Source organism: Prionailurus viverrinus, chromosome A2 (genome assembly GCF_022837055.1).
Source record: "Prionailurus viverrinus isolate Anna chromosome A2, UM_Priviv_1.0, whole genome shotgun sequence".
NCBI lineage: Eukaryota > Metazoa > Chordata > Mammalia > Carnivora > Felidae > Prionailurus > Prionailurus viverrinus.
Genome location: NC_062562.1, coordinates 161,956,903 through 161,972,007, shown reverse-complemented (window position 1 = coordinate 161,972,007; position 15,105 = coordinate 161,956,903). Strand labels below are relative to the sequence as shown.

General features: G+C 43.8%; 1 protein-coding gene across 1 annotated transcript in view; it reads right to left on the bottom strand.

Annotated features, from left to right (window-relative positions):
* Window positions 1-5,723: 5,723 nt before the first annotated feature.
* The window catches only part of CNTNAP2 (contactin associated protein 2), a 1,382,613-nt gene continuing 1,373,231 nt past the window's right edge, over window positions 5,724-15,105 (bottom strand). Inside the window, exons 23-24 of the mRNA XM_047837856.1 lie at window positions 15,015-15,095; window positions 5,724-10,840 (exon numbers count right to left, since the gene is read on the bottom strand). Of these exons, the coding sequence (XP_047693812.1) occupies window positions 10,641-10,840; window positions 15,015-15,095 (281 nt within the window). The 3' untranslated portion in view covers window positions 5,724-10,640. The remainder of the gene's footprint in view (window positions 10,841-15,014; window positions 15,096-15,105) is intronic.

Genomic DNA, 15,105 nt, shown 5'->3' with positions numbered 1-15,105 from the left:
AAATCAAATAAAAAGCTAGCATTAATGGAGAGCTTACAATATGTCAACACTGTTCTAAGCACTTCCCATGTACTGAGTAATCCTTACAGAAGGATTTCCCATGTGGTAAATTGTGTTACTGTTGGGGCACCTGGGTGGCGCAGTCGGTTAAGCGACCGACTTCAGCCAGGTCACGATCTTGCGGTCGGTGAGTTCACGATCTCGCGAGATCTCGAGTGATCTCGCGTGAGTTCGAGCCCCCCGTGGGCTCTGGGCTGATGGCTCAGAGCCTGGAGCCCGCTTCCGATTCTGTGTCTCCCTCTCTCTCTGCCCCTCCCCCGTTCATGCTCTGTCTCTCTCTGTCCCAAAAATAAATAAACGTTGAAAAAAAAAATTAAAAAAAAAATTGTGTTACTGTCCCCATTTTACAGACGAACACAATGACGAACAGGTCAAGGGGCTAGTAAGTGGTCACGCAGACTCTGAACACGTTTACACCGTGCCGCACGCCCGTCAGATCCCGGCTGCACGAACACCACCGACGTGAACATCTTCAAACATGACTTTCAGGGACGAATTTGCGAATCTGGGGGGCTGCGATCCCGCAGCTGGCGTGGGGCCCCCTCTTCCTGCCCCTCAAGCGACTTCTAGAATCAGCCCCTACACTATCTTGTTCAGAGCGTTTCAGCCCCGGGCCTGCGGTAAGAGGGACGGACGGGAGAGAAACCTCAGGCCTGGCAGAGCCGCTCACACCCCTGGAGTTTTGCTCCTCAGGTCGCCCTGAAGGCCGACGATGCTGGGGGGCCCGGCTGGAGCTGGGGGTACAGTCCCGCGGCCCAGCGGAGGGGGGCAGTGGTCTGCGAGGGCCTCCCCGGCAGGAGAGTGCAAGGTCAGGGCGCCTCTCCGTCGGGCACCTGGGCCTCGCCCTGGCACAGCCCTTTCGGGCCTCATCTCCCCGGTCTCCTCACAGGGTCTACACTTCCTTCTTTCTTCTGCGGCCTTTCCAGGTGCACCGAGGGAGGCAGCCAGCAGGCCGTGCAGTTTTCCATCTCATCAAGCAGCCTGTTGGTCTTTGCTTGAGATTGTAGGATTTGGGCTGAACTTCAGACTCTCTCTCTCTCTTTTTTTTCCCCATTCTTTCTTTTCTTTTATTCTTTTTTTTTTTTTTCAGTTTTTGTTTAAATTCCAGTTAGTTAACCTATAGTGTAATTTTGGTTTTGGGAGTAGAACCCAATGATTCGTCACTTACATATGACACCCAGGGCTCAGCACAGGTGCCCTCCTGAATGCCCACACCCATTTAGCCCATCCCCCACCCAGCTCCCCTCCAGCAACCCTCCGTGCGTTCTCTACAGTTAAGAGTCTGTTTTATGGCTCCTCGCTTGCCTCTCTCCCCCCGCCTGGTTCGTCTATTTTGTTTCTTAAATTCCACATACGAGTGAATTCATATATTTGTCTTTCTCTGACTTATTTCGCTTAACGTAATTACACTCAAGTTCTGGTTGTTGCAAACGGAAAGAGTTTATTCTTTTTGATGGCTGAGTAATATTCCACTATGTGTGTGTGTGTGTGTGTGTGTGTGTGCGTGTGTGTGTGTGTGTGTGTGTGTATTTATACACCACATCTTCTTTCTCATTCATCAGTTGGTGGACATTTGGGCTCTTTCCATACTTTGGCCATTGTCCATAGCGCTGCTAGAAACATTGGGGTGCATGTGCCCCTGCGAACCTGCTCACACCTGTCAGAGTGGCTGCCATTAACGACACCAAAACAACACACGTTGGCGAGGATGCGGAGAAAGAGGAACCTTTCTGCACTGCTGGTGGGAATGCCAACTGGTGCAGCCGCTCTGGAAAACAGTATGCAGGTTCCTCAAAAGGTTAAAAATAGAACTACCCTACGACCCAGCAATGGCACTACTAGGTATTTACCCAAAAGGATACAAAATCTAGTGCTGTAACCGGAAAGATAAGACCAAATCATTTCCCTCTTGAGTCACACACACACAAATGTTGGAAGCAATTCCGCCTTCCCCCCTGTGATGCCCTAGTGGAACCCTCAGTGGTGCTTGATTTTCTGTCAACCTGGCCTGTGTCTGGTGCCCAGGCGGTTGATCACGTACTAGTCTACTTGTAGCTGTGAGGGTTTTCTGCATATGTGATTAACAATTACAGTCAGCTGACTGCAAGTAAAGGCGATTATCCTCCATAATGTGGGTGGGCCTCGCTTAATCAGCTGAAGGCCTTAAGAGGAAAAAAAATCCTGAGGGTTCCTGAAGAAGGAATTCTGCCTCAAGACCACAGCAGAGGAGTCCTTCCTGGGATTCCAACCAGCCAGGCTGCCTTATGGATTTTGGATTTGCCAACCGCAATTACAAGCACTAATTCCTTTAGATAAATCTCTCTCTTGCTCCTATTAAGTCTGCTTCCCTAGAGGACCTTGCCAGATACACTGTAAAAACCTTCAAGTTGTGGTGTTTGAGTCTCTCCAGCTCAGAACTGGGTGAGAACAAACGGTCACGTAGTGGGTGGCGTCTTCTCTCTTCCTCGTTCCAGACACACTGACTCTCTGTGTCTAAGTTCCAAGCTCACTGTGCCCTCGGGGCCTTTGTACCAGTTGTTCCCTTATCTAGAATGAGGCCTCCTTTCATCTTTGAAAGACTCATTCAGTTCTCAGCTTCACTGTCCCCTCTGTGGAGTCCTTCCCCACCGCCGGTTGGAAGCAGTTATTAAAATGAACTAAAATAAATCCCCTGCCTGCCTGGGGTGGTTCAGTCGGCTGAGCGTCCGGCTCTTGATTTCGGCTCAGGTCACGATCCCAGGGTTGTGGGATCAAGCCCCACGTCAGGCCCCCTGCTGGGTGTGGAACCTCCTTGAGATTCTTTCTCTCCCTCTGCCTGTCTTCCCAGCTCATGCTTGCTCTCTCCTTCCCTAAAATAAAAATAAAAGGACTCCCCTGACTTTTCTTCCATATTATTTATTTATCTGCTTGTTATCTTTCTCCTCCTGCTAGAACCTAAGTTTCCTGAGAGAAGGGATGCGTCTTCTTGATCTCTAGGGAATCCTCAGTGTCGAGAATAGCACTGCGTGCACACGAGGGTGTTCTGTAAAGATTTAGTAAATTATGATTCCATGATCTTGATTTCCCTTTAAAATCCATGTGGTGAGGTCACTGTTGAAATAATTTCAGTTATTTTTGGAAGATAATCATGTGTTGTTGGGTTGGGTTTTCTGCCCGTAACAAGTCTTACCAGCTCCACTATAAAGTATTTTTCCCTCTGGGGGCGCCTGGGTGGCGCAGTCGGTTAAGCGTCCGACTTCAGCCAGGTCACGATCTTGCGGCCCGTGAGTTCGAGCCCCGCGTCGGGCTCTGGGCTGATGGCTCAGAGCCTGGAACCTGTTTCCAGTTCTGTGTCTCCCTCTCTCTCTGCCCCTCCCCTGTTCATGCTCTGTCTCTCTCTGTCCCAAAAATAAATAAATGTTGAAAAAAAAATTACAAAAAAAACTAAAGTATTTTTCCCTCTGATTTGTCCTAAATGTGCCTTCTCTCTGGCTTCAAAGGTTGCCCCTAGTCCGGATATATTGGCACTCAGGGGGGTAACCTCATACCCTCTCTCTCTAGCTTTCGTGATCGAGAAGCTTGCTTTTGTGTCCCAGGTTAGAGGTCATCTTCCCAGACTTAAGAATTTTATCTGCTAAATTGCTATTTGTGAACACAAAACGATTTCATTGTTTTCATCCTCTTGGCCTTTTTCATGTCTTTCATATCTTAGGTTAAATTTCATAATTTTGAGGGGCACGTGGGTGGCTCAGCGGGTTGAGCGTCTGACTTCAGCTTAGGTCGTGATCTCATGGCTTGTGAGTTCGGGCCCCACATCAGGCTCTGTGCTGACAGGTCGGAGCCTGGAGCCTGCTTTGGATTGTGTCTCCCTCTCTCTCTGCCCCTCCCCTGCTTGTGCTCTGTTTCTGTCTCTCAAAAATAAATAAATGTTAAAAAAATTTAAATTTCATTATTTTGAATTTCTATTTTTAGAAGAAATGGCTTTCTCATACCTTAGGTCAAGGGACTTAAAAAATGTTGGTTTTATTCCTTTGGAGAAGACTTGGTGTATGTTTTTGTTTTGTTTTGTTTTTAGAGAGAGAGAGCGTGAGCAGAGGAGAGGGCCAGAGGGGGAGAGAGAGAGAGAATCCCTTGCAGGTTCCATGCTCGCCACAGAGCCCAATGTGGGGTTTGATCCCATGACCCTGGGATCATGACCTGAGACAAAATCAAGAGTTGGATGCTCAACTAACTGAGCCACCCAGGCATCCCCGGAATATGTGTATATTTGCCCCGTCTCAAGAGATTCTACTTACGTACACCCAGAGGATGAATGAAGATGGACGGAAAGGCCATGGAAACGCAATCAAGAAACTTGTGTTCTCTTCCTGGTCCTATGCAGTCATGCTGGATGTGTTTGTGGTGCGGTGGGGGGGGGGGGGGGGGGGAGGGAAGTGTTGCCGGGAGAGAGGGACCATTAGGCACAAGGATTATTTAGCTCAGGCTTCACTGAATTTGTGATTTCAGAGTGACCAAGGCCAAGTGAGCACGTGCTAATGATTACTCATAACACTTGCTATAAAGAGCTGGCTTTCTGCTTAGGTTCACACAAACCCCTTCTCAAGACAGAACACAATGATCTCCTCTTCTCTATGTTCTGGTAAACCCACCATGCCACGTCATTACTGACAAAGAGTAAAATCCCCCCTACAAGTCTCCCTTCGGCCCCTTCTCTACTTTTATACCCCCATTTACTCAACAGATCCTGCCTTGTGCCAAAGGAAGGCACTGTCCTCCTGCAAATTACTGATCTCGATGTCTACACGGCACATGGTAGGTGGTACTGGGAAGGGAGGTAAGCGTGCTGTGGCTCACACGTTCTTGGCGGAGATGTTAAGGCCTAACACGCCCGCTCACTCCTTTAAAATGTGCTGTGAACTTTCATAAGTGCTGGCTTTCTTTACTCAAGGGACTTTCTGATATTCTCCACCTGTTGGGTCACACCGGTAAAGCAGGATCATTACCAAGAGCTTTCTAGAAGACTTGAGTATCATTGCGACAGACTGGCCTCGGGAATTGCTAAGGAGCAGAGAGGTTGGGCTTTTAACTGGGAATTCACATTGATTTGGTATACATTGAAATGCTTCACTGAGAATTGATTAAAAGGAAATGGCTTCCCAATGTTAACTGAAGACCAGCAAGTGGAGGAGTAATTTAGGACTACGGCTCTTAACGCATCTGGAGTGCACTTAGAAAGACACGTTGCACATCTCTGTTGTCTGGTTGACTGGCCTGAATCCATTTGCCCATTATCCAGTGTTACTCCCTCATTCTAAGCAAGGCTCGGAATGTATTCTGGACATCACTTAACTCTAACTGCATTTTATCAAGCTGTGTGTAAATTAATCTAAAACATGGAGCCAATATCCATTATGCTACATTAAGAAAAATGGGGGAGGGGAGGCATGTGTGGCCCAAGAAGGTTAACGACGAACGCATCCACGGAAGACCCGTCTTTGAAGAGTGACTGTACCGCTGTAGTTTTGGGAAAGATTATATTCCCAACAGATGTATGTTCCAGTGCCCGGAACTTTCTTCGCTGAAAGTTGAAAATGGCTTCTAAGAGAATCAAGTGGAACAAAACACAAAGAATCGCTTTTAGGATAATTAAAACTATTTTGGATTTTTTATTTATCAATCTGGTTTCTAATATAATTTCAGTTAAATGAAAGACATTCACAAAGGATATTAGGCATACATACATAGTTTCCTTCTTTCATTGTAGTTTAACATGCTGTTGCTTTTAGAGAGTGAACTTTTGTGTCATTTCGCAGGGTGGAATCCTAATCGACTTTACAGAAAGAATACTTAGCCCAGCTTTTCACAACCCTGACCTCCGCAGTCACGATGCTCACTGAAAAAAATGCAAAAACCCAACCAAACTTAGAATCAGTAACATCTGAACTGTTTCTTGGCCTACTTTGAGAGGATGTCTTCATAGCCATGTTAGAACCCAGCGGTGGCTGTTTGGAAATAAACTGAACTTGGAAACGTTGCAGGCCACCTGTGTAGACCTGATCTTAAAGCACATTTTCATCTGGAAAGTGACCTTGGAAGTGCATGTTGGATATTAATACCTGTGCACTCAGGTATCTTTATAATCTGCCAGTCCTTGCTCCACGGGAGATAATCAACTTTTCAACACGGTTTCCCTATTTCATCGACAATGACTTCTACATACCACGCATATTCAGAAAATACTGCTGTGAAAGACATCTATTCTAAAGTTTCCAACATTATCATGCAGGGCGTATGTAGTGTAGGCACGTTGCCACTAGGCTACACAGAAAAATCACATTTGTTTCTTGTGTCGTCTTACGTACGAGCCAGCCCAATGGCACTGGGGGCATGTGTAAGCTGTAAGTCCCATCTGGGTGGGGACGCAGGGCTTTGTGCACGTGAAGTTCTGATTTCTCTGGCCTTCGGATGTTGCATCTTCCAGTATTGACAGGTTAGGTCCCGGGCAGTCTACGTGATTAACAATTTAGCAGCTGTACAGCAATGCCTCACAAGTCTGCACACTCCCGGATGTGGGCACATTGTTCATTTGGTGTGACTTACAACCACAGGCCAGAAAGTAAGTCTTCCAGGGGGCTCCACTGACTTGGGTCTTTATATTTGGGTGTCAAAGGACGCTGCAGTCAAGACTCAATGGCCCCTCACGATTGTCCTATTAAGTGGGCAGAGCAGCTGTATCTTAAATACGGGGCAAAGAGGGACCAAGGTTCACCAGTCTGACAAAGGTCACGTGGCAAGCCAGGGAGAGAGAAAGGGTGAGGACACTATCAGCTGATGCCCAGGGTCTATGCTCACCATATCATTTTAAACATGGCGCTGATTGGTTTCAGCCCCAATCAGCTAGACGTGCTGTCTGTCTCTCATCTACTTCAGGATCAGCTGGTTCTATTGTCACTAGTAACTTAGGACCTGTTTTTGGCTGGCTAACTGGCATCCAATTTAATAACTGCTGCCTTTCTTTTTGAAAACTGCTGGACAGGATGATGAAAAGGAAACAATATTAAGTGGTTTAAATGAGGTGCTAATTGTTTAGAGGCATAAAGAGACCTTTGCAATGCTTACCCCATACAAGGAAGGAGAGGGAGAAAAAGAGCAGATCCCGTAATAGAAGGAAAGAAAAGTTTCTTCCGGACGCCACGCTGACACTGCGTTTTCCTATTTGGTAGCTACTTTTCCTTTGGCACTTCCTATGGTGTGTGTCTTTGTGCCCAGCTCTCTGAGGGCATCTGGGGGCGGCTCCACAGACGTTCAACAGTAACATTAAGATCTACTCTTTGGCTCATGCCAGTTCTTTTTCCTATGCCTCTGAATCCCTGCTCCTGTTAGTAAAGGATGCTTGTTCATGAAACTCAGGGTAACGGGAAACTGTCCAACAAAGGCCCTCCAAACCCTTGTTTCTAGCTCCCATAGCCTTACGCATTAAGAAGGGTCAGAGAAGAACTTGACAATGTAACTTCTCACCTCCTAAGCTAGTTTCCTTGTGCTCTAGGGAATATGTTATTTTGAGAGCTGAGAATGGCACCGATCTTGCTTTCAAAGTCCTGCTCCTACCTCGTCAAAACCTAGGTGTTTGCTTTCTACATGGAAGATGCTTCCTGTACAAACAACCTTAAGTCAGCCATCAGTTCTTCCTGAAACTTTAAAGCAGCTTCTTGTTTCTAAATTTTTTTCTTTTTGTTTTTGTTTATTATTTAAAGAGGTTACCACTAGCCCTCTGGACTAGAATGATAATGGACTGGGACAGAAGAATGTCAAGGTTTTGCGGGATGTGACTGACAAAGCAAGATTAGACATGGAGCTTGGGTCACGACATCGTGAGCTTTCAAGGGAGGGAGCGTCGTCCTGAGCTTTCAAGGGAGGGAGCTGGAAAAAAGAGATGTTTCTTTATCTTCACATAAATTACTGACCATTTAGAACGTACTGGATATGGCCTTCATAGATCATAGATACATTTAGGACTTTTGGTGAAGCCCACAATCCCAAAGAGAAGCCAAGGATTTCCAGCACTCCCTTGGCACTTAACTTAGTTACTTAATACCTTATCTACGTTTTTGTGTCTTGTCTGCTGGGCGGACTTACCCCCTTAAGGGCATACTGTATGTCTTAATGGCAGTGACACGGGAGACCCACTGAGCCCTCAGTCAGTCCAGTGCCCTAGGTTTGCAAATTTGGTGAAGGAAGTGTTGGGTTTTGTTTTTCACCTTTTGAGGCAGGAAAGAGGGAAGAAGAGAGTGAAAAGAAAGGGTAAGGCCGTTTTACTGTCAGGGACTGTTTTTGATTGTTTTAACCCCTTAATCATTTTGGGAAGAAAGGGAAAATGCTGACACAATGCGTAAAGAAGAAAGCTATCACGGGAAACGCCAGAAACAATACATTTCCATCTGGCATTATTTGTGAAGTGCAAAATTAATAGCTATAAAGCAGGTTTAAAACAAATTCTAAAAAACCTTTCTACAAAACATAATGTTTAAAATTTGCTTTCGTAATTTGACAATACACGAAACAGCCCTTAATGGTAGTCATCAAAACAGGCTTTGTTTTTAACATGTCATTTGGGTTCTCCTGTTCTGTTCTTTAGTCGTACCACATACTTTTCATTTAACAACGTATATTATGGAATAATGATCAAGACGTCTTTAAGGTAAGGGTGTTCGTGACAGTGGCTGAGGGTCAGCAACTGTGAAAGGCGTTCCGATTCCCTTTTGTTCTGTTACCTCGACTCTGATGGGAATGAACTGGTCCAGTATCTCCTTTGGAATGTGTCATATACAGGTGCAGGGGGCCCTTGGCAACTCTAGATAACAGTTTTCATTACCCAAGAAACTGAGATCCTCCAAAAAGCAAAGGCATACCGAGAATCTTGAAAAATATGTACATATAACCCTAACAAACTAGAATTTCCATTTTATTGAGGCACGCTGTCAGAAAAACAGCAATAATACTTTTTGAACCTCATCTTACATGCTTCCAGGAGGAGAAGGAAAAAAAGGGATCCTATTGAATTCCTCAAAATGTTGGAGTCTGAAAAAAAATTTTAAAGTACTTATTCAGAGTCTGAACTATCATGATCATAAATGGTAGTCATTCTAGAAATAAATTGTGTAATTTACAAAAAGAGATCAATGAAATTATTTCTTGGATGCTTCAATAGGAGCTTTGTCCCATCTATTTACACACAAAATCTATCATTTTTAAATAAAACCAACGAGTTCTTTGTTGGAACAAGTTGGTCAAGATTCCTGATTAGACTGAGGTGGGACTAACTAGACGTGTCCGTTCTCTGTGAAGCAACAGTCAGTTATCAGGTTGGTCATGAACCTAAGGTTCAGATGTATCTGCCAAAGAGGTCCCTGAATCGTGGCAGTGTGTCTGTTTAGGATGGAACGATACATGGATTAGATGATGGAAAATATGGCAGTATTTTCCATATGATTCTGGAGTAAAGCAATAATAATAGCAATCATAACCTGGCTTTATTGTGGCGTGTCCATTTGGAGGACACGGTCTGCTAGGATTTTGTCACAAGGGCTTAAAAACTAAGATTTAAAGCAAGATAAGAAGAGCAACCTAATTTATGCATCATTCATTAGAAAGTGTCCACACTCTTGATACAACTCTAAAAGGAACAGAGCAAACAAATCATAGCATCTGGCTCTAATTCCCCACCGAGGTGCCCCCACACACATATAGTGTAACCTAACATGATGTAGGTAAAGCAGAGGAAAAATCTTTTGTAACAGCTGGTCACCACCACATTGTAGCTGACAGTCACAGGTCATGAAGAGGTCTAAGACTATGCACACGGGACAGTATTAGCTTGTAGAATCTGATGAAAAATAAAACCAACAATCCCAATATACGAAACTCCTTCCCCTGGTTCTTAATGCTTCTCTCTGCTGTGTTAGTTGTGTTTGTTACACAAAAGGTGCCATATGCTCACTTCCTTCAGTGCTTTAGGTGGGAATGCTCAGAGAATAGGCATAGATTGAGGTCTCTTTGAAAACTGGCAAACAATAGGTTCTGTTGGCCCCTTCCTTTCCTTTTCCAATTTACAGGACACCAAAAGAAATAGCATATGAACACGAACTAGTTACTACGACAGCCCATTAAAAATTGACTATATGCAAAAGGAAGAGAATGCTGGAGGCCATGTGCATCAACTTTTCTCAAGAAAAAAAATATCCACATTCTAAGGGCTCTTAAAAATGTAGAAAACTTGCCCTGTTACCATGGGTTTTTAGAACACCTCTAAACACACACAAAATAAGACAGTATTACCTACAAATTTCAATTGTTTCTTAAACTCTAAAAGCATTTTTTGTATTATTTTGATTTGATACAGAAGGGGAAACTCAGCTATAAAGAAATATTAAAAAGTACTTTTTGTGGCGATCAGTCTCCAGAATTTTCTGTCGCTTGCCTCCCCCGACTTGTGCTGATATTTTAAGGATGTGCTCAAGAGTATAAAGTAGGGTGCACTTTTGTCCCGTTCCCTCCTCCCGAATAGCTAGCCCCTCCCTCTCCCACAGCCAAATAGCCACCCCTCAGATGAGCCATTCCTTTTTGCTTTCGTCAATGGTCTCTGTGAAATTGGGGTCGTTGTTCATGATGGCAGCATCCGCGCTCTCTGCTGACTCTGCTCCCTTTGCTTCATTGGTGTGGTAGGTGCCCTTGTGGCGGAACATGTACCGAATGAGGAAGACCAAGGTGCAGAGAATGGTGAAAATCACCACAGCGATGACACCTGGTGGAGGCAGGAGAGGCACTGGAGGTTAAACAGACCTTGTATACATCCCTCCAACACCACTTTCCTCGTGTTGCCATGGTTCTCTCTCATGCCACCCTCCCCCACACAAAACACCAGCAACACACATGGACAGGACTGAAAGGAGATTAGACCAATTCACAGTTATATTTGGAGATCTTAATGCTATTCTCTGAGGAACTGATAGACAGTTAAACAGAAGAGGAGGAACTACTGCTCAACTCATTTTATGAGGCCAGCATTATCCTGATAGCAAAACCAGACAAACACATCACAAGAAAACACAACTATGGGGCAAAAGTCCTCTTTAATAAAATTTTAGCAAATCAAATCTGGCAATGTGTGGCAGAGAATATATTATGGTCAAGGGGTGTTAATTCTAGGAATGCAAGTCTGGTTTATCATTAAAAAACAAAGCGATATAATTTAGCACATTAAAGAAATATAGGAGAAAAAGCATATGACAAATTTCAACCTCTATTCATTGTGAAGCCTCTGAGAAAGTATCAGTAGAAGGAAACTTTCTCAACCTGATAAACTGCATCTACGAGAAACCTACAGCTAATACCCTAGTCAATACTAAAAGAGTAAACATATTCTCTCTAAAACAGGAAACAATGGAAGCAAGTCCTCTCTCTCAATGTACCAGAAATCCTTGTCAGTGCAATAAAACAAAATAGAAATAAAAAGTGTACAGACTGTGAAGAAGTAAAAATTTTCTCTATTCTCAGGTGACATGACCATGTCTTAGAAAATCTTAAGTAATATATATATATATGTGAAGTGTCTAGAACTAACAGTAAATTTAGCAAGGCCACAAAAATCAACTGTATTTTTATATACTAGCAAGAAAATACTTGGAAGAACATTTAAAGTAATAAAAACTTAAAAAAGTAATAAAATAATACCATTTATAATAAAACAAATTGAACACAGTTGTTCAAGGCTGTGTTCGCTCAAAACCACAAAACCTTACTGACAGAAATTAAAGACGTAGATAAATGGATGGACAGACCACGTTTAAAAGCCGAAGGACTCAGTATTGTTTTGATGTCCATTTATAGACCTAACGCAATCCCAATGAAAATCTCAGCAAACTTTTTCTTTGGTAGAAATTTATAAGTTGATTCTAAATTTTATATGGCAATCAAGTAAAGGGTCCAGAATAGCCAACGTAATTTTGAAAAACAAAAAAGAAATAGCTGGAGAATGCATGTTGCTGTCTCAAGACTTAATATAAAGGTAAAACAATACAGCAAGCATGGTATTGGGTAAATAAAGATATATAATACATCAACAAAACACAACAGAGTCCAGAAAACAGACATACACATATATGGTCTATTGATTTTTGACAAAAGTGCCAAGGAGATTAAATTTGGAAAAAGTATATAGTCTTTTCAACAGTTTTAGAATAACTGGATATTAGTTTGGAAAATAATGTCTTTGACCTTTATCTCATGCTATGTACCAATGTTAACTCAAAGTGATTACAGACTTAGTTAACAGAAACCAAAGCTATAAAAGTTCTAGAAGAAAACATAGGAAGAAATCTTCACAATCTTGAAGAGGCATATCATTAAAATATAATTTAAAAAAAATCACAAGCCATAAAAAGATTAAAAAAATAAGACTTCATCAAAATTTAGATTTCTTGCTTTAAAAAAAAATACCACTAAGAAAATGAAAAGGCATGTCACAGATTGGAGAAAATATTCACAATACATATGTCTGACACAGGACTTGAACTATCTAGAAAATAAAAAACTGTTACAACTCAAAAGAAGTCCAATAATCCAGTTAAAAGATGGGGAAGGAGTTTTTATTTTTTATTTTTTAAATGCTTATTTTTGAGAGAGAGAGAGAGAGGGAGGAAGGGAGAGAGGGAGAGAGAGAGAGAGAAGAATGAGCGGGGGAGGGCAGGGAGAGAGGGAGACACAGAATCTGAAGCAGGTTCCAGGCTCTGAGCTGTCAGGACAGAGCCCAATGCGGGGCTCAAACCCACAAACTGGGAGATCATGACCTGAACCAAAGTTGGACGCTTAACCGACTGAGCCACCCAGGCACCCCGGAGAAAGAGTTTTAAACAGACACTTCACGAAAGATTCACAAATGGCAACAGGCACATGAAAAGACGCTCAGGGTTATTAGTCATCAGCTCATTGCACATTAAAACTGCAACGAGCTACCACTACTCATCCACTGGAGTGGCTCAAATTAAGAAGACCGACAATACCAAGTGCTGATAAGATTGTGGAGCAAGCCTGGCCTGGCAGATAGGAACTGCGGGGATGTAAAACGGTTCAACCGTTTTGGAAAACTGTATGGCAATTTCTTACAGAGTCTAATCTCCACTTTCTGTCACACCCGGCAACTGCACTCCCAGCAATTACCAAAGAGAAATGAAAACTTATGTTCACCTAAGACTTCAACAAGAATACCCATAGCAGCTTTATTCAAAATAGCTCAGACCTGGAAACAAACCAAACAGCCACAGGTGAGCAGATAAAACGAATTCTAGTACATTCACACAGCAAAACACAACTTGGCAATAAAAACGAACAGCCTATCGATTCATGCAACCATGTGGACAGACCTCAGAAACATGACGTTGAGCGAAAGAAGGCACGAACAGATGACATACTCTGTGATTCCATTTCTACGCCACTCTAAAGGAGGTAAAAGTTATCAACACGGCAAAAAGCAAATCAGAGGTGGCCCTTCTTGGGAGTGGGGCAGGGCAAAGCATGGACTACACGGGGGCACAAAGAGCTTTCTGTGGGTGGGAATGTTCCAGATCTTCATTGTGGTGGTGGCTATGGGTGTTTGTGTTTGTCACGAGTCACTGACCTGTTACGCTTACACACATGCATATCATGCTTCAATAAAGTTGATCTTAAAAAAACAAAACACAGTGAGGAGAGGGACCTTGATAAGACTGTACCGACGTGATTGGACAATGTGATTTAGGCGGCATTCTAAATGTATTCTAGTTTTAGAGTCACATATATTTCTCTCTTTTTAAAAATGTTTATTTGAGAGAGGGAGAGACAGAGAGCGTGAGCAGGGGAGGGACAGAGGGAGGGGGAGACACAGAATCTGAAGCCGTCAACACAGAGCCCAACGCGGGGCTTGAACTCCTAAACCGTGAGATCATGGCCTGAAATGAAGTCGGACGCGCAACCGACTGAACCACCCAGGTGCCCCAAGTCAGGTATTTCTTACAGGCATCTACTTCTCCATGTGGAAAAGAGACCTACCGACTAAGCCAAGGTGATTGGCTGGGTTTAAGACCCTTGATACGATTACAGTATTAGCTGTCCTCAGACATGCAGGGGACACCTGGATGCAGTAAGACAGGGGGGCTCAGGCAGAGGAGACGGTGGGCAACGGGGGACAAGGATACCAACCCAAATAAGAAGGACTGGGCTAGGAGGCTTCAATTATTCTGCAGCCGTCCCTGGGGAGAAAAGACACTGGAATATTTTAGATACCCTGGCTTATTAATTTTCTGATGATCTTTATTAAGATAACGGCAGCCAGACTGGCACACTCCTGCCTGTTTTTGCAGTAAGTGATCCTGGGCCTTTTGGGATGAGCGGGAGTGAGAAGGGGAAAAGAGAGGAGGGAGGAGGCTATTGTGGCTCCTGCACGATGGCCGGCCTGCCTGTTCAGGCTCTGGCTAGCCCGGCACGACCATCCCATTCTTACGGGTCAGCATTGAAAAGCGGCCAGATTACGGGGCACCCGGGTGGCTCAGTCGGTTAAGCGTCTGACTGCGGCTCAGGTCACGGTCTCATGGGTTGTGAGTTCAAGCCCCGCGTTGGGCTCTGTGCTGACAGCCCAGAGCCCCGAGTCCGCTTCGGATTCTGTGTCTCCTTCTCTCTGCCCCTCCCCCACTCGTGATCTGTCTCTGTCTCAAAAATAAATAAACATTAAAAAAAAAAATCTTTTTTTTAAAGTAGCCGGGTTACATTTACAACCGTGTCTCCACATCTGTAGGTCACAATCTGTAGTCATATTTAAATAACAAAACAAATCAAGTAAAAATCTAGATGATGGTTTTGTTTTTGTTTTTGTTTTTTTAAGACGACGCATTTACGGACAATTCTTACTTTCCACAGGTGAGGAGCCTGTGCTATGCATCACCCACCTCCAATGATAGCCGAGTTTCTGTTGACTCCATTTCTTATAGCTTGGCCTTGTCCTGGATTATATGGGAAATCAGCACTGGCTGCAGAGGA